The 20,612-nt window shown below is 48.3% G+C and overlaps 1 protein-coding gene across 1 annotated transcript in view; it reads right to left on the bottom strand.

The window, feature by feature from the left end:
• LOC122392139 (glucose transporter type 1-like) overlaps window positions 1-20,612 on the bottom strand; it is a 52,092-nt gene that overhangs the window by 24,406 nt on the left and 7,074 nt on the right. Inside the window, exons 6-7 of the mRNA XM_043386708.1 lie at window positions 5,685-5,780; window positions 2,793-2,953 (exon numbers count right to left, since the gene is read on the bottom strand). Coding sequence (XP_043242643.1) covers window positions 2,793-2,953; window positions 5,685-5,780 — 257 coding nt within the window. The remainder of the gene's footprint in view (window positions 1-2,792; window positions 2,954-5,684; window positions 5,781-20,612) is intronic.

Genomic DNA, 20,612 nt, shown 5'->3' with positions numbered 1-20,612 from the left:
ATCCGGAAGACCGATGAGATGGAGTACCGTCCAGCATGAAAATGCTGTCCGACCTGCGGGACACCATGCGCCGTTGGAGCACGGAGTAGTGGTCTTTTAATGCCAAATGCACGCTTTTTCAGTCAGTATGTTTTCTAGGTAGTAGTCGGGATCGACTTCGTCTTTTGCTAGATCACGTCCAGCTGGTTCAGCTCAGGCCCTGCTAGGACATCGTGATCGTTCGATATACCATTGCGGCGAGAATTTTTCGTAGAAGTCTGTCGGAACTTGGGCCGCGTTTTCAGCCCATGCTCGTTTTGGGGTCCGTGTGGTGAAACCATTGAAACGGAGACTCGTCGCCGAACTAGACTCGCTTCTACATACCTACTCCGTTTCCACTCTTCTACCGGCCAGATTCTCCGTTTCGTGCAAATCTGAGGGCTCTGGTCTTGCTGATTTTCGTTATTTTGGCCGCACCAATAGTCAAGCGCCTTCAGTCCAAGGGCGTTCCTCCCTTATCAATGGACAACATTATCCGAGTGATCATTATGAATAAGACTTCAGATTCTCCGCAGAATGGTCAGACTTCCCAGGTGCTTTCTTCATGACGATCTTGGCGACGGTTGAGACGCAGGAGGACCATGCTGATTGGGGCTTATGCGCGACGCTACTTGTCCCTAAACTTCTTCCACCAGCGCTTGTTGGTGAAAACGGGGGCTTAGAAGTGTGAGGCAGCGTCCTTCATGTGTTGCCACTTGCTAGCTTGGAGCATGCCAACAGCGCAACTACGAACCTCTCAACTGTAAAGCTAAACCTTCATGCTTAGACGTTCAGTAAATGCGCCGTTCAATGGTTAAACAATTACCCATGCCAGTGACCCCCATTGGTAAAGGTCAGCTTTTCAGATAATATCCGCTTCAGAGAAAGACTCAGGGACACAATTCGTTGAAAGGAATGCGATATTTAGGAGCACATTGGAAACACGCGAAGTTGCTTTAAATAAACGGTCGACGGAAGTCATCAAAACCTTCGTCACATCCTATTTAAGATTTTGTGGGGAGGGGAAGCGCGTGTGAGCTGAAATAATGAGAGAAAGACATGATCTCTCAGAACGAGCTTAACTGTTAGCTGAGGTCTCGATTTTGAGTTCATTATTCTTGAGAATTATTGGCTACGGTCGTTATTTGCAGGCTACGGTCGAATGGAAATCCGAACAATTACACATATTCAAGATCATATCTGGTACGTAAATAAAATAGTTCGTGAAAATTGTACATGCACCAACAAGACACTCTGTGGCAAAGGTTGTTGGTATCGAAAGATCATTTCCTCGCGGTTTTGATATGTTTGTGCTTTGAAATGTGACAAATCACTCCATTTTTGACTATGTAAGATACGCTTGGCAGCAAAAGCTGCCAGACCGGAAACGTACACTTCCGGTTTCGTGATCTGGCTAAAATGCACATGTATTCTCCAAAAGGGTGCCTGACAAACATATGTTAAAATCGCAGTGAAAGTCGACAAAAAAAGTTTTCGGCTCTAATGGGTTAATAGCGTGGGAATAAAGAAAACTTCAGACAGAATTGATGGCTTACATAATATAATATACATACAGGAAACCATACCTCCATTTTTCACTCAAAATTTTCAGCCTTGTTTCTGAACATTTGACTTAAACGATGGCTAGTGTCCTCAAACAAACTTTCGGGTCAGTCTACATAGAGCTGTTTTTACGTTATCCCGCAGCACCGCCATACAACATCACAGCCATTCCCCAAAACTGAAACACTCCTCGCCACTCGTCAGCTCGTTCTCGGTCGACTGGCGGTCTTTCCACAGTTCCCATCATAACCATAATTCGCCATCGACCGCCAGCAGCACTCGCTTGCTTAGCACTCGAGCTGCAGCTCCGCAGTGACGCTCCAATCTCCGCTCCGCTGCGCGCTTTCATCGCTAATAGCCCAGGTGCGCGGGCCCTCCTTTGACGGCCCGCGGCGCCATCTCGCATTCAGAGGCGGTCTGTTATTCCCTCTGTGTCCCGCTCCTCTCGTCCGGGGATGGAGGGGAGGCGATGACCATTACTCGGAGAGCACTGGCGACGCACGGTGACACAGCGGGATCCAGACCGCGCCCGACCGGTACCGTGACCTGACCTTCTTCGGGGCGGTTTATAGAGAAATACGAGCGCCACTCGAGGGCGGCGCGGCCAATCTCGGGGGACACTTCCGCGTCCTGTCCTGGGCGCCGTCACTGGCCTCAGAGTCAACACACATCCGGCGCCATAAGTGATTGCGACGGGAGGGTACACCAGCGTCGGACGTCGGTCGATCGATCGGTCTGGACGCCCACCTGAGGTGCCAATCGCGCCCAATTGCCGCGTGGCTCAGCCCTCGGAGCAAATGGATGATCAGTGACCAAATGTCTCTTCCTGACCCTGTCTCCTGACACAATGACTGCACTTGTGACCCCGCGACCGTCCCTGTGCCCCCGTGACCATATCGGGACCTCATTACTACTCCTCTAGCCCCTTGACCATTTCTGTGACCCCTGACCGTCTCTGTGACCCCATGACCGTCGTCTGTCTTTGTCTTCTGGCACCATGACCGCTCCTCTATCGCCGTGATAGTATTAGTGACCCTGTGACCTTCTCCTGACACGATGACGGCACTTGTGACATCATGACCGTCTCTGTAGCCCCGTGGCCCTTCCGGTGCCCCAGTGGCCGCTAGTCCAGCTGAGTGACCGTTTAGTGTCTAACCCATCACCTTGCCACTGTCTCTATGACCCCACGACCTGTGACCCCTCTGACTGACCTGCCGAGCCGGTTGGCCACGTATCCTCCGGAGAAGCCGCCGGCCATGCCTCCGATGGCGAAGATGGAGACGGCCACCGACCAGATGAGGTCGAGCGTCGACTCGTCGATGACCTCCCCGTACCGCTCCTTCCACACCGTGGTGATGAAGTCCTCGATTTTCTGGCGGAAACGCAGCGGCGGCAGGGTGACGGTGGGGTGATACAGACCTCAAATAGCATGGCAGGGGGACGGAGGGACGATACAGATCCCATACAGCACGTCCAGAAAGTTGATACGGCGCGTCTATAATAAAGTACGTCTACAGGGCGTCCATACGGCACAGCATATCCATTGTCAAATGTCCATACAACACGTCCAGGTCCATACAAAATGTAACGGCCACGTGACGTCCATACAGCAGTACCATACAGTAGTACCATACAGCACGTCCATCGTCCGTAAAGCGAGGCCATACAAGCCCATCACGACGAGCAGTTGTTCAGTTAAACGAATGGCACACGAGAAAATTAGGCATATGCCTGAACTTCTCAATGTAACGTTCACCAATCCACACCGGTATAATCGATGTCAAAGAGCGGCGAGAAAGGTAATGTGGCAGCCCAAGTACGTACATTCATGCTTGCAAATAGGCTAAACCGACTGTGCGATTTTGCATTTATAGTTCTCCATTTAGGCCTGATTCCGGTTTGGCGTTTCAGTGTCGGGCCAATTTAGCAGCAGTAAAGAGCCCAGCTGGCCATTTCCCGACCCCGGTCACATACATCACGCTCGTTGGCAGGACCAAAATACAGCGAATGCTATTGTGAATGCAACCCATTGTGGCCGACCTTCAGCGCCACAGACGGCGGGTGCAGCGAAGCGATGAATGTCCGGGGTTTGAAAACGCCATTGCATGGTTTCCCAGCCAGCAATTCGTCCGGGATGCGGTTGGGGACGGTCGGGATAGGCTCCGGATGTCCCGACTTGTCCCTACCGGGTTGGGTAGGCTTGGGTTGTCCCAATCGATACCGGACCTCGATGGCCGGCGGTAGGGGCGACTCGGGATTTCCGGACCACATGCTTAATCGGTTGGGACGCGGTACGGATAGCCCAATCGAATCCCATGTTTAGACAGGCTTGTGATTTACGTTGTTATCCCAACCGATCTGAGAGGGCGCTTCGGGCACCATATCCGGTGGCCCAGAAAGCCTGGAAAAGCAATCAGATGGGCCGCGTGCAGGTAGACGCGTCCTCTGAGCGCAGCGGCCAGTCTAGCTGCCGCGTTGGTCAAGTGTCGATCCCTCCTTTGAGCTGCTGCCTTAGGATATTGCTTTTGAACTGGCTCTAGCAAGCGGTCGGTTCAACTGTTGTCGTTGCAGGGAAATCAGTCCGTCTTTGAGAACAGGGTGAGTATAGTGCACACTTCATCCGTGATGTAGGGAGCGGGAAAGCTATAGGTAATATAAATTTTATGTTCGTTGTGGTTGTACGGCATGTGAATTACACTCGTGCTGTCGCATGTTTGATCAGTTATCATGGACACGGACAGAAGATGTTTGGTCTCATTGTCAAGTGTCGTTGGTTGCATTGTAGGCTAGAAACCTGAATTACCAGGCATACCATGTGAAATGTCAGATGTGGGTTATTTCTTAGTGATTTTTAGTGTGTCCCAGACTTTGATTAATTACCTCTTGGTCATTTTCAGATGCTCTCTTCGCACAGTGGTGAGCCGCCCGACCAGATGCCAGCCGTCTACATAGTTTCGCGGTGGCTCTCTGAAGCCCGTGACGGCACACGGACACACTGTCCGCAGAGGAGCCGACACGAACAAGGCGCAGGCCTGCTATAATGACTGTGAACACCGGAAGTGAGTCCGCTGTGCCAGCGCCTTGCAGCGGCGCTAAGATGTTGGCCGACGCCACGAATGTGCTGGCCAGGCTGTGAATTTGTAAAAAATTGACCTGTGTGCAACCAGTAAATTTGTGAATATATTTCAGTGTCCAATGTAATTCATTTTGTCGTGCAGGCATTATAAAGGTTGAATTGGAGAATAATGAAGAGGCGAGGGGGTTGCGGTGGCGCAAGCAAAGTGGTCGCATCTGCATAACAGCAATCTGCGGTTATAAGACTGCGGCTAATATGTCAGATACCTGCGGTATTCCCGAACCGGCCGTGCGGGCCGAGTTGGGACATCCCGATCGGGATCGGAGTTCATCGCTTGTTAAAATGCCATAAGGCGGTTCGGATGCGTGCGGGATTTCCGAACCGGTTGTGCGGGGAGATTTGGGGAATCCGGATCGGGATCGGAGTTAAGCGCTTGTTAAAATGTCATAAGGCGGTCCGGATACGTGCGGGATCTCCCAACCGACCGTGCGGGGTAGGTTGGGATATCCGGACCGTTCCAGCCCGTACAAAGTGTCTCATTTCCCAATCCTGTCCCACTCCGGTCCCGATCGGGGTGGTGCGGGCTGAGTCCGAAAATCCCGATCGGGAACGGAGTGGGATTGCTGGCTGGGTTAGGGCCATCGCTTACAACACTGTACCGATCAGGGGCTGAGGGGTCGGTGCAATTTGCAGTATGATTTAGCGGAGGGGTGTGGTTGGTTGGGGGTGATTTCCCCGGTAACCCGCGATAACACATGTCGCCCTGCCACCTCCCCTCGCCATTAGTCTGAGGCGCTCAGTCAGGTCCCGTGTACCGAATGAGCCACCACCGACCACTATCCACACAGGGCGCCTGCGACCGTCGCATGAGCGTTTCGAAACATTACAAGTCATGTTAGACATCGGATGACGACCAACAAATATAAATGTAAAAAGCAAACAACGCATACATTATACGTTACACACGCACACACTGTGTAGGTACTAGCCACTATTTGGGGGGGGGGAGTATATGGAGCCGACGTACCAATTGCGGTGCGTTGATGACGCCCGTGTTGTAGCCAAACTGGAACATGCCCAGCACGGCCGAGAATATGGACGCCACCAAAAACGCCGTCAGACCCTGAAACAGCGAGCAAACACGTCGTCAGATCACTGAGGGACCTGGGAAACAGTAGGCTAGAGCGGTACGGTAATGGTGGCAGTTTTCGCTGGCCTGTCATGCAATAAAGAGGGAGCCTTAAGGAATATAGGTACTGTACCAACGTGTTCAGAGCTAACACATTTAAACGGACATAGCACACACTATACTATACCCTAATTATAATAAATCAACAGATTTTTCTTCAAAATGTACCAACATGAATAAATAGTTTCCCACATGATGTGCTGACGCCTGGCAGTAAACAAAATAGTAGCGTCGGTATCGTCTTGATCGCCATCTGACGTCTCTTTTCCCCTGTGATTGTGGCCATCCGTCTATCTCCTGGCGGCCGTGTGAGCGGGGCCGAGTGAAAGTGGTTCGGTCGGCCTCACGTCCAGTCCGCGGCCACAGCTGCCGCGGCCGGACCGGCCAGCCCGGACCCATGGACTGCGTGCAGACCCATGGACTGCACATGGGAACCGGCTTGGGTACGAAACAGGTAACGCCAGGCCGCAGCAGATGAAATAAGGTTGCAACCAGAGTTATCTGGGAGGAAACTAGCATATGCTGCCGCTAGTTAGCCCATGGGAATGGGAAAGTCGGCCGATGACGGGACCATCAATGGGAAAGTTAGCCCAGTGAAGCGAATCTAAGTTCAATCATAACTCATAAGCTCATCAAATAGATATGGTATCGGATTGCTTTGAATTTGTCTGTACTTTGACACATCACCATTTACCGTTGACGTTTAATATCTTAACTCCGTTACATCTTGCTCTATCTCTTTTAATATTTCAATAATAAAATAATAAGTACTTAACCACCATTACGGGCTTTTTACAGTGAACGAAGCAGGACGTCATGAGCAAATATCCAACTCCTTTTAAGTAGGTACGCCGTCATTCAACCATGTTTATTTGACGTCTAGTTCTGGCGGAGAAGTCAGCATCCTTCTATACCTACATACATATGGAACGGAGCGAATTACCCGTAACGGGAAACGGAAATATAACAGCTTCAAGGTAAAAAAGTCTGAAATAATAGTGCAATTGAAGTAACCGTCTCAGACAAAACAAAACCAGATTCGGTAATTGCGGAGTACTCTCTCATCTTAGACTATGCAAGAGATACGTACTGCCATACAAATTACACATCATTTTCTCAGTCTAACAAGTTCAGGATGACAGCACATTTGGTCACCAGGCTAGGATGAACACACCAGTTAGTCCAGTTTATTTCTATCCGCCGAATCTACAAACAAATATAATCTGTTCTGTTCACCTAATCCGTTCAGCCCTCCCCTCCCTCCGAGCCAATCTGGAAGGAGACGCCGCTGGTCAGTAGGTAATTAGCCCAGCGCTCGGAGCCTCTTATTACGGCCTAGCTCGGATCTTCGCTTGCCTCCTCCCCCGGTAAGCACATTTCCTCCCACGCAGTCGGCTGGACGTCTCGCATCGATCGCGGCCCTGCCGGAGGCGGTACCTATCCACCGGCACGGTGGAGAGGTGAACCGTGAACGGACGGACCAGCTCCCTACGGGACGGACTAGCTCCCTATCGACACAGTACGTGTAACATCGCGGCCCCAGCGGAGGCGGTCTGCACAATAATGGACAGAGGTGAACCGTGAACGGACGGACCAGCTCCCTACGGGACGGACCAGCTCCCTATCGATACAGTAGTTATGGTATAACATCGCGGCCCTAGCGGAGGCGGTACAACAGCAGTGAGGTGAACCGTGAACGGACCTACGAGCTCCCCATCGATACAGTATACCGCCGGTATCGGCAACCCGGCATTGTTCAGAAGGTTACACATGACATACCATAGACCACTATATACCTATATATAGTGGTCTATAGTGGTATATAGTGGTCTATGATCATACATAAACTACCAAACATTTAAATTCGTCCTCGCGTAACTCGTATCTGCGAGCCGAGCCCCTGTCACGGACTCTGAAGTCACCCTTAGGTTTTACGTATAGACTATTAAATTTTCAACATCAGAGGCATATTTTGCTTAGCAGAACAATGCAGTGCGTCGCTATCATAGCGACGAAAAGACATTATCGTCTTAGTTATCGTATAATGATTATTATCGTCGCAGCTGCCGTTGCACTTACTACCAAACTCCATGTATTCATTCCCTCTACGAATAAGAGCGCACTCATTCCCTTGTAACTTGTAAGCGCATTAATAATGAATCGATTATCACATTATCCAGCGAGTGCAATTTTCCCAAAAGCCCATGTTTACCCACAAGTTTAATTTCATGGCAACGTTTAACATACATACGAGGTAAAGTACGATCCGTACGATCTTCCTCGGCCCACGGCATGAGCCTCGCGAAATTTCTGCCTTGGCAGCACTGTTTATGTTACTTGTGCCTTGCCTGGATCTGGGATGGCGTTGGACGGTGCTACAATTACATTCTAATATTAAAAAACATCGAACCCAAGCATAGCTACTTCCGCGCGCCATGGCTGGGAAGGACTTTTTTAGGCTTGCCCTCTCAGGGTGGAGAATATGAAAAAGAGCGAAGCCCTTCAGACTTATTATCTATTATTCTAACTGACATGGATATACTGCACAAGGTCAAACTGTTGACCTGGAGTCAAATCTGAGGACAAAAGCAAAAGAGAAAGAAAAAGCGAAGAGGTGAACCAGTTCAATTTTCGGGTTATTGAGCGTTATTGAGCCTATTTTGCCATAAAAGAAAATTTGACCTATGATAACCTCTGGTAATGACCAGAATATTAAATATGAATATGAAAACCTTCGCTATTAGATGACCGAGGTAAAGGTGCTCGTGACAATTTTGTAATAATTTTGACGAAATTTGACGGACTCGAAAACAAGTAGTCGGGACTCGGGGTATTCAGTATCCTATCGATTGGATACAGCAAATAGCTAAAAAGTGGAATCGATGGGCGACATTTTTTTTTCAACAACGCCGAGCGAAATCGCCGTCTACGCTTTAACCCGCGCGGAGCTGGGGTCTCCAGCCGAACGCGCGGGGCTGGGGAGGGGGGGGGGGTAAATTTTACCCCCTCTGTTATCTCCCGAACTAACGGTCCGATTTGGAAAATTCAAACGCCAATCGAAAGATCTCATCACGAAAAACTAAAAAAATGTACTTAATTTAAAGTTTGAGATCAAGGTCAAGGTCAGGTCAAGGGTACAAATTGCAAGTTTCTACAGTATCAGTATCGGCCTCGCACCGTAGTTGCCGAAGAATGGACGGAGACTGATTGCCCAAAACGTGTTCTTAGGCTACGAAGACAATATTCGTTGCATACAATATCATTCAGAGGTCAAGGTCAAGGTCAGGTCAGGTCAGGTTGACTTACTTACCTGGTTGGGTTCCTTTTGCGTCCGGGGAGGAAAATGGTGGAGAAAGTGAGAGAGGAAGGAACAAGGAACCCTGCATTTAAGAGACGCGCCAGTCAGTAGGAAGTTTGTGCTGTAGATCAGGTCAGGTCACCAAAAACAAAATATAGAAAAGGGCATGTGCGACAAATATTTTATGGGTCATTTTAGTCATAGAATTCAATAGGCACACTCAATAGGTGATATGGACCACATCTGGATGAATTTCAGGTCGAGGTCAGGTCAAAGTCAGGTCAAGTGAGGTCAAATTTTGAAGTTGGTTGTTAAGGCCTAACAAGGTGTCTATCTGAGGCAGTTTTTCACGGCGAATCGAATGGTGCTATTTTTGTTTCCGTAAGAGGTCTAAAACTTCCAAAAAATTCATTTTTCAAAAAATTTGTTTGCCGTGACGTCATAAAATTTTGAATAACTTCCACATTTTTGAACCGATTCTTCTAAAAATTGGTATGTAGGTGCACACGAACCACTTCTCTGACATATATTCCGGTTTTTTTCGATACACGCAAAATTTTGGATTTTTTAATTATTTTCCCAAAAAAGTCAGTTTTTTGAAAAATTGTGGGCCAAAATAAAAAATTTTCAAAAAACCGAGATAGCAATTTGATAGACAAAGTAGAATCACGTTTTTGAGGCGAAAATGGCGAACATGACGTCACCAAAACGTCATTTTCTCAAAAAAAAAATTCCGAATGATTTCGCTCAAATTTTCAGGGAACGTGTCAAATTGATGTAAGAAAAGGTACTGAAAGTTTGGCGGCGCTGCGCGCCACCGTTTTTGAGATATTGCACAAATCGCGAGGGGGTAAAATTTACCCCCCCCCCCCAGCCCCGCTCGGGCTAAGCGCGAGTGCTCGGGAATGGGCATCTCTGAAAGAGGGACAAAAAACGGGTAAAAAAGGCACTTCGTATCGTTCGCAGCATACTGTTGCAATGCTGCTGCAATGCTACAATGCTTTAGCCGGGACGCGCTATTCAGCGTTGGCCATCGCCTACGGCCCGCGCTGCCCTCCGACGGCCGTGAGTTGAAGTGGCCCCAACATGCCCCGTCACGGTCGAGATGCCGCTGGGAATGTCAAAGCCGAGATACGTGACGGAGCTTAGCACATGACAGACGCGTTTTTAACGTCTCGCATGAAAGAGAGGTGGCACAATGGAACAATCGTACGATGGTTAATGATTCAGGCATCAGTGCGCGCCATGACTCCCTAACGACCATGAGATAGTAAAAAGTGCAAAGACGCGTTGCTCGCACGCCGAAGTAGATGGAAAATCTACCTATAATGTCCGTCAAGACAGCCCGGGACAAGATTCAGCTCAGCTTCGGCACGCCTCGGATCCACTTGAAGCTCGCGCACAACAGATCTCTGCAATACATGGTCAAAACAATTCGGCGTCGCTACAAGCTGTTTGACCTGTAGAGGTCAACAAAGGTCACGACTCACGACTCCCAAGTCCCAACTTTGCACAACAGATTGAAGTCCACCCAGTGGAGCTAGAGCGCTGAGTATGTCCCCATACGACTCGTCATGACCTGGAGCTACATTCCCACAACCGATTTCACCCCTAAAGGTCACGCAATGACCTTAGGTCAACCCATGTCTACTTGGATATTTGTACCTATCGGTAATCGAGTGCATTAGGTAGGTACTTTGAAAGTCAATGAGCTCAGCAGGCTCTAGCAACGGCAAGGTCCAGGGTTCGCCCTACTCCACCCTTATTTACATTATCCATGCATATTACATTGGGACCAGCAGTGCCGGTTTTTGTGCCGACCACGTACGTACAGCGTACTGGTACCGCCGGCGGCGCGGTGCGTCTGTCGGTCCCTCCCGAGCCGTGAGCGCGCGCGGCGCACGGGCGGCCTCCCCGCCCCTCCCGGCTCCCGCTGTACGGCGTACGCACACGGCAGTCGGCACATACCTGTTTGGGAGGCGGCGGCACAGCCGGCTCGTCGTCGGAGGCCATCTTCATCGCCAGCGGCGGTCACCCGGTAGGATTATATAACCGGAACAACAATATCACCGCGGGACGCCGCACCGCGAAGACGACCCACGTGACGTCCTGTCAACCCGATTTCTCAGCGCAGTCTCGCAGGTGAGCGCGCGGTATCTCACCCTCTGCCTCACAGCCCGTGATCAAGCCGCGCCGCTCGCGACCCTCAACACGCACACCGTGGCTCACTTCCTTCCCCTCGCGCGCGACGACGTCCGCCCAGCAGCACAGCCGATCGGTGTGCTCTCCGACGGAGCGAGCCGCGCGCCGCTGACCGGCTGTTTACGTCAGAGGGGCCCCACTGCGCATGCGTCGCCAAGTGCCAAGTGAAGGTCGCCCGGTTAGGGGGGGGGGAGTTCGGGGGCATCAGGTGCACGCGGTTACTGTTACGCAAGTGGGCGGAAAGAAGAGTGAGTGAGGCGGGGTGGGGGATGGGGACATTTCTGTTGTCCTAGGCATTCCAGAGAGCGAACCAGGGGTTTCATCCCTATAAGTCACCAGTGCAGTGAGGCCTGAGGGACGTCAGTCATGTCTCGGATCGTTGGTAAGTACCCAGGCGTCCAGCAAGCCTAGCTCCTGACACCCCTGGCTCTTCACCCCTGGCAAGAACCGTTAGACTTAGCGCCACCAAATTTCAGACACAACTTGGGGTAGCCATTTGACATGTGACCTGGGAGTTTTGTGTTCCAGTGGCCACCGTTCAGGTCACAATGTCACAAAAACCGTTACATGGTTAAAATGGCACTGAAAATGCGCTATTTTGTCTATGGAATTTAGAGTTGTTCATCGATGATCGATTTGATTCAACTCGACTGGCAGGATATGCTAAGCTCACCGAGTTGTAGGGGAGAGTGGGGTAAGATGCCCAGGGTGGGAAAGACGCCCCACCCCTTCTAGCGGGGAAACAAAGAATCGAACCTGGAAATTAATGTTCTTAGCGTAAAGCGGAAGCCTGCCTTGTTAACTGCACAAAAATTTGCGAAGTTCAGTTGGGCAACGGCTGGCTGGTGATTGCATGTTTTTTATTTGCTGCTTTCAAAACATATTTTAGCGTCAAAACATTGTAAATATCAAAGAAGGTAGATAATTTTTGCGTCCCTTGCTATAGTCGTGATACATGGACATGCGTGTACTGTGTCCCAAACAGTTTGTTTCAGGGTGTAGTTTTATGGCTAACAAATTGTGCTGATTTAATGTTACTTCGGTACCTTGGGGTAAGATGCCCCCTGTCCTGATGGGGAAAGACGCCCCCCTAAATCCGTAGGCTGTCCTTCAAGCAGCCCGTCAAATCATTTATTACATACTTGTGATGAGAGACAAAAGCCGATCTGGGACTATTGAGAGTCCGGTACGGTCGGGTGCTCCCCATGCCGGTCTCTCGGCCCACACAGCGACTTTTTGGGCGGCATCTGACTCTGAGAGCCCTCACGACGGCCTCTGTGGGCCCCATTATTGGTTCCAGGGCCCCTCACGACATCCTTTGAGGGCTCCCACGTTGGCTCCACGGGCCGCGCTGGCATCTGAGGTCCCCACGATGGGCTCGAGGGCCCTCAAGCATCATGAAGACCTATAAGGGCCCCACAGTGGTCTCCGAACGCCACCACGGAGGCTTGTTTGGCCACGCTGGACTATGATGGCCCTAACGATGACCTCTGAAGCCCCTTACGACTACTTTTGAGGGCCCTTACGATGACGTTTGGTGTCTACTGCAGGCTCGAAGGGACTACTGATTCGTTCAGGCGATTCACGTGCCTATTTATGTCACTTATAGTGCAGGGGGCATCTTACCCAACGCCAGGGGGCGTCTTTTCCACCCTGTGGGGTAAGATGCCCCCTTTCACTTCTTCAGGAAAATGCTTAATAGCAAAAAAGTTATCATATTTCAGGCACGAAAGTGTGATATTTTTGGAGAAAAATGATGTCGGCTTCCGTTGAAACTCCAAGTTTTGGCTTTCCGATCGTCATTTTCGAATAATATATGACATAGTCAAACCCTGGGCATCTTTCCCCACTCTCCCCTATAACTTACATTTAGGTTTTCCAAGTTCGGCTGACCTGAGGTCATCTGGAGGTCACGTTTGTCCACACGTGGCACACAGTGAGGCTAGAGCTTCGAAAATGGTGTCATTGTGTTCCTTGTAATCATTCGAATCGAATCATGGGTGGAGAACTTGCCCCGGCCACCCCGGCCGTGGCCGGGGTAACTTTCAGCCTACCCCGGCGTGGCCGGGGTAACTTTTCCACTCTTGTAAATCCTAAAAGCTGTCGCCATACGAGAAAAGAAAACTGTCGTTTTTCGGATGTTGACTGCCATGGGCATAATACTGCAAATCAGGAAGGTATTTACACTATTTAGGTACTCAACTTACCATGCGGTGGCGTTGAGCCCTAGGACCCGCGTGTGGTTGCCAATGCCAAGATTGCTCTCAAATCGTGTTCAGTTTCGAAAATTTGGCCCGCCTTCGCCTTCGGCGCACTTTTTAAGAACCACTGCTTGACCTCACTGCCTTCGACTGGCCTGCCACAAACCGCCACCATACCGTCAGGGCGTAGCCGTCAGGATGCTCATACACCGAGCGTCCGTCACGCTTCGAGCTTGGACTGTTGTAACCGGAACGCGTGCTCTCGCCACGCGGAGTCCAACGCTCAAGCGATTGAGCTACGAGACCGGGACCGGTCGATATCCCTGGATAGACTCCCTGTTTGTCTTATAGAGGTTGAGCCACCCAACATTGAAAAAGACTGTGTCCCTGGATGTCAGTGACCCATTTTAGTGCTTTGGTTCGAACGTTCAATTTTCTCTGTAAAGCTCCTACGAGGTGAGCTGTCATCTTTTTGTAGCTATTTTGAGACACAATAAAAAGCTGAAAACGCAACATTTACTCATAATGACTCATAATAGGTATGGTTTAAATATGTTGTGAAATTGCATAAGTTTAAGTAAAAAAAATCACTTAAAAGAAAATCGCCTTTTCAATCATCACCAACAATGTTATGAATGTTACAATGTCGGATACAACGCTCACCCTTGAACAAACACAACGTCCATTATTCCATTTCCATGGGTCAGAATAGGGGTTTGTTTATGATGATCGTTGACAACAACGACGTGAGCTTAGTCGTCTTTCCGACTATCAGTCGCCGGCCGGGGTAACTTTTTCAAACATTCTCCACCCATGAATCGAATGATATACGATATGATGTAATTTGGATAACTCGAACTTAATTAATAAATTTAACTTCACTTAAAAATAAGGAATACCTATTTTAAGTTCACTTGAACTGGTAACAAAGTATACCATTCGCTGCGCACGGACGTGCTGAGTTCACTGGTGTTCTTTTTTTGCTCTATCTTAACCTTCGCCCCAGTGGGGGGGCATATGTTACCACCCTGTCGCGTTTTTTGCGTGTGAATAAAAACCGCGGCGCGTAGCGCCGCGCCGCTTGGGGTAGCTTTTGGTACATCAATTTCGGACAATGTGTGAAATTTTTGACCCCAGGTCATGTCAGGTCAGGTCACCAGGTCAAGTTAACTGACCAAGCCTAAATAAAAATTGCAATCATGTCCAGCCTGCAGTGTTTGTCAGAAAGGTTTGAAACTTGGTGGATTGCATGCTGTTATGGGCGCCTACAATTTGTATATCTCGGATTTTTTATATCCGTGACCTAAGGTCAGGTCAGTGGCGTGACCTTTCCATTACAAGTCAATGGAGAAAAATGAAAATGCCTCTAGATCCGTGTGTACGCATCGGAACAGTCCAAATATTTCAGAATCACAATGATTTAGTCCACTCGTGATGACCAAGGTGTCATTTTTGCTGATAGCCTCTAGACAGGTCATCCGAGGTCACTTGAGGCTACAAACAGTTTTTTGCCAATAACTCGCGATTGGAAAGAGATAGAACGCTGGGGATGGTCTCATTGTGTTTGTCTTGTTGAGACGCATCGACTGATATGCAACATGACCTTTTCCGGTAAGGTCATGACCTTGACCTTAGGTCAAATTTTCAAGTTGACCTTTCAATGTCAAATTATAGTTTATTCGACGCGTCTCGGCGAGGGGAACACGATTCTGGCAATAGAAATGTCGTGGCTTTTTGTAGTCGAAAGTGATTGTCGAAAAAAAAATTCGTAAAAACAGCTATTTTTGGAGTTTTTGCCCTCTGGAGGCTAAACCGTTGACCTGAGGTCAATATTGATAATGACCTTTTCAAAAGAAGAGTTCAAAAGCTATCGTTTGTACTTCCATGCGTTTTTCTAGCTACCATGGTTCCTGAGATAGCGGCATGTTTTCTGAAAAATATAATGACAATTGGCAAATTTTGACCTTTGATGACCTCTGGTGACCACAATATTGCTCTAAGGTGAAAAATTACCGAAATACTTTCAAACGTACGCATTGAGAGCTATCGACTGCTTTTTACCGCGTCTTTCTAGCCCTCTTAGTTTTTGAGCTAGAGGTGGGTGGTAACATATGCCCCCCCCCCCCCCCCACTAGGGCGAAGTTGGCTAAGACCGTCACTGGGGCGCGGGTTAACTTGATGGAAAGTTATAAGCGAAAAACTTTGGATCCGTTTTAGCGAAATTTTTATATTAACCCTCGCCTCGCCGGTTGATGCCCCCTAAGGTTTTTTTGCGAATAACTCGCGGTAAAAAGCGGCCGATCGCAACGAAACTTTCAGTACCCTCGCATTGATCAATTTTACACCTACCCTGAAAATTTCATGACCCTGACCCAAATGACCTTTGACCTGTGACCTACTTTCCGAGACCATGTTTGGCCGGAATCGCGATTCGGCGTATGTCGGCTCGCATTAGCCGCGCGTTTGCAAGCTTTTCGTGGTTTGAAACGTTCAAACATGTGATTTGATGTTGTTCCCATGCATTAGGGTGGATGTCAAGGTCACCTGAAGATCAGGTCAGGTCATTGACCTTTGGTGACCTCGGTTCACTTTTTCGAGTTTTACATGTTTCCAGGCTAGTTTTTGGAGCTGATTTCGAATTTAGCAACCATTTGAACATTTACGAAGTAGTTTTAATGCCTTCGTAACATGTTACGAACCTGTCAGAGGCGGTTGACACGTATTACGAATACCCGTCACGACCCCTACCGGTTGACCTGACCTGACCTGACCCGACCTGGTCTATATGCTTAAAGACATCAAAATTAAAGACTCTGATCAAAATTAACACGATATTCGTGATCAGCATCCCGGAAAACCCCATAGCAGCCACACTTTACGACTTTCTAACTGGTCCCGATTTTCCCGATTTTCGGGTCATTGACCTGACCTGGAAGATCACCCGATGACCTAAGACCTTAAAATTGGATATCATCGGCTTTCTCTCGTGACGGGCAACACGCTCGTTTTTTCCGCGAAGCTCTAGCTCAATCAGGGACCAAACGCGAGGGGGGTCGTACCCCCCCCCCCCCCCCTGTGCCGTCGAAACACGCAAAATGGCCTGTGCCGGCGAGGGTTAATACCCCCCCCCCAAAAAAACCCTAAATATTAATCTTGAGCAACCAAATTTGAACAGGGGTGAGATCTTCTACGGACCCATCTACCCTGTAAATTTGGTGTTTCTAAGTGCCATAGAAGCCAATCGCCAATCGCCGGCCGTCCACGTTATGAAAAAGGCCCGTTCGCCGTGAGAATAAAGATCAATGATTATCGAGAGCCGATAGGTCTTTGATGGTCACCAGCGGACAGCGGTCATCGAATAGCAAATAACCGCCCCAGCCCCCACATCCTTGATTGGAAATTAGGAAGTCACTAACCAATTTAGAAATTAGGAGTCCACTGTCCAGTAGACTGTTTTTTTATCTGCGTTGGGGCGGAGGGAGGGTGTTTGAATTCCCCTCCCCCGCGCTTTCTCGCAGATATCTCTAAAAGCCGCCATTTGATTTTTGACACATCTGTCCATGCATCTTTTCTACTTATATTGTGAAAATTTCAGACCCAACCCAGGTCACTCAAGGTCAGGTCATCAGGCAATGTCAGGTGACCTCACCTCAGAAAAAGTTAGGATGCTCGCCGTAGCTGCACCCACTGAACGATCGATTTGAAACTTTCAACGATTGATAACCCCTCCTTACATAGGTCCCTGAGGTCATCTCAGGTCATGAAGGTCCGGCAATTTTTTTTTTTAGGTACAATAACTTTTGATGGAGATATCCTAGAGCGATGAAAACCCCTTAGATGTGTTCAATTCAAGTCGACGATAGGGGAGAGTGGGGCACATTCGTGCATGGGGCACATTCGTTTTCAGCATTTTATGGGAACACGAGTGACTGCACGAGCTCAAGGTAAATTATGGAAATATGTCTATCATTGCCGCCCTTCGTTCACCGTAGAAGACAACACTGTACCTGCTGTCATGCTAGATAAAAACGCAAATTTGTAATATTCGTGAGCTTTCCAAACTTTTCTCATATCATCCATTTTCGTGATCCTGACTCGGAAATGTGGTTCAGCTTTTCAAAATTGGGGGTGAAGAAGCCCACTCTATTCACGGAACTGCTGCAAACTTGTTTGTTGAAAAAGTGTCATTTTTTCAAAAAGAAATTTTGAAATATATTACTAATAACGTTGTGGGGCAGGTTCGTGTACGCACTGCCTGGGGGCACATTCGTGCATATTTTTTTAGTTTTTGCGATTTATGACTTTATCTGTAGTAGGTTTCTCTAATGACGCTCGCCTGACTCAGTCTCGACTGCTTGCGACGTCGTGACGAGCAATTCACGCGAACTTGGCGAGGTCACGGAGACCGGCAGTTGGCACATTCTTGTTGGCCAGCCCATTCTTTCTACATTTGTTGTGCAATGCATTCTTGTCGAAAGGAATCAAGTGAAATGACCCCCTGCCAATTTCCTTTGGTAAATTTCTGGTAATGCCCGGTAATTTCTCGAATTTTGCCGGGTGAACGGAAGTGCCACATCTCTTGAACGAATGTGCCCCATAGGTGGGGCAGTTTCGTGCAAATGTTCAGAGTTAATAAAAGTCATTTTTTCTAATGGAAGCAATAATTTTATAGGATAACTTTTAAAGAGGAAAACTATCTGCAATAGTTCCTTTCCATACTACAATCAACAATTTTGCCATTGCACTAACCAAAGAACAGATATATGGGTTTATCCATTTTTTGCACGAATGTGCCCCACTCTCCCCTACAGATCGACTGATGTGCAGCATGATTTTTTCCGGTTAGGTTGTGACCTTGTTCTTAGGTCAAATTTTCAAAATGACCTTTAAGGTCAAAATTAGAGGTTCATTCGACGCGCCTCGACGAGAGGAACACGATGTTGACAAAAGCAATGTAGTGCCTTTCTTGAGTCGAAAGTTAATAGGTAGGTACCTACAAAAACATTTTCCATGAAAACGGCTACATTCGGAGTATTTTCCCTTTGGAGGCTAAATCGTTTATCTTATAATAAGGTCAAATCTGAGAGCTATTCAAGAAAGAGCGTCAAAAGTGCTGTCGAATGTGCTTTTCCGTTGCGTTATAGCTGTATTGGCTCCCGAGCCGAGTTATGCGCCGATTTGTCGAAAAAAAAATGTTGCAATGAAAAATAATGACCTCTGGTGATTTCTGACCTCTTTTTGACCAAAAATAACCTCTGACCTTTGACCTGACCCAAAAATGAATGATCTACTTTCATTATAATTTTGACGTTCTTTGGAATGCCACTTACCGTTTGTCGCTACGTGGCCGAGGAGCCGAGTATTTGCCCCAAATGCCCCCCCCCCTCCCCCTGAATCCGCCAGTGTGTTTGGTCATACCAGGGTAATGCATAAAACGTTCATGCATGCCTACAAAGAGTCACTACCCCGTCGGAGTAGTGGCACGGCCAACGGCACCTACCGACAGGAGCGACATCTGAGACAACCGACCCGGCCGGCAGCGGCCCAGTGCTGATATTCTGTAGAAACTCTGCAGGGAACGACGTTCCCTCTCGATATGGACCACATATACTCACATCGGGGCGGCTCCTTCATCGACTGACCTCCAACAAACTTTTCCCACTTGATCTGTAAAACTTAGCGAATTTGAGCTGTTATCAACCGTCTCTTCGCGATGTGATTCGATGCATCGCGATGCTATTCGATGCATCGCGATGGATATAATCACGTCCCGCGCCGCGACACAAGCCTACTCGTATATTCATCACCGTATTTGCCAATAAATTGAGCAGCATCAAAACATTAAATATGATACAAAATCATCTTTTTACGCCATGCATGGTGCATAAAATATGTTCCTTTCATATTATGCGATGCATTGAACGTCTCGGAAGTATCAGCCTTTTATGCAACTAGTGGGCTGGTCATACGATACCGTCTCACAGTAATTAAATGGTTCGATATAAATATTTAAATAGCATCACTCTCGTCACGACACCTGGCTCTAGAATAGTGAGATCGATGCTGTTATTTTGTTGCTTTTTAAACGTCTTCAGCGGTGCAAAAGTAATGAATTTTGGCATTTTATCTTACAGATAATGGCGCCCTTTAGCTCGAACGAGACGTGAATGAGCCGTTCTGTCTCGTCTCGTTCAAGCTTAGGCGCCATTATTTAGAATGTACATTTTGGTGGTGGTCTGTTGCCATTAGAACGACACCAAAATAAATACTTTTAGTAAAAACTTTGAGGATACATAGCAAAACGCCTGCGTCCGCGACAGTTCGTGGTCTGACTGACATTGTCGCCACTACGAAGATAACAAGAGGTTGGGTATACTTTCACGCAGGTTCATGGGATTCTTAAAATCGTAAATTAAGTACCTACCCATGTTATGCTCACCGTCTCCGTATTTAGGTACCTACTCAGAAAACGACCATGACAAGAATAAAGCCTAATTCAACATTCCCTGGAATAAAGAGCATGCTTGCTAACCTTTCACAAGCAGGACTTTGGATCTGTAGTCAGTCAGAGTTGAAGCAGAGAATTAGGGAGTTGAAGTTCTCTGGATGTAACGAGACATGATGTACATAGCTACGTTTTCTTGATAAAGTGACATTGCGATGCATTTTGAGCGGCTGGGTGCGTAATCGAACCAATAATATGCTACATAGATTCCGGGTTATTTAGGTAATCAACCTACGATGCCAGACTGCCTAAAATAAATATGCATCGAATATAAATGCCGTGTTGTAGTGTGAGCACTTAGCCCGTTGTAGCTCCATTTTCGCATATGTAGGTGCCGGCCCGGTATATAGTACTCGAAGACCATCCCTCAGCTGCCCGGCCTGGCCGTTCAGGCCACAGGCCACAGGCGCCAGGCGCGACTTGACCATGAACTATGGCGTGTGCAGCAGTCGGAAAAGTTACCGACAAAAGTTTGTTGCGCTCCCCGAGTTTGCTCATTGGGTCAAACACCACCGTCTCAGAGTGCAGTTGGACAATAGACAGAGACTTGCTGTCGTGTT

This window comes from Amphibalanus amphitrite, unplaced genomic scaffold (genome assembly GCF_019059575.1).
Source record: "Amphibalanus amphitrite isolate SeventyFive unplaced genomic scaffold, NRLGWU_Aamphi_draft 000471F_arrow, whole genome shotgun sequence".
In the NCBI taxonomy this organism is placed as follows: Eukaryota; Metazoa; Arthropoda; class Thecostraca; order Balanomorpha; family Balanidae; genus Amphibalanus; species Amphibalanus amphitrite.
This window is presented reverse-complemented; position numbering and strand designations above follow the sequence as displayed.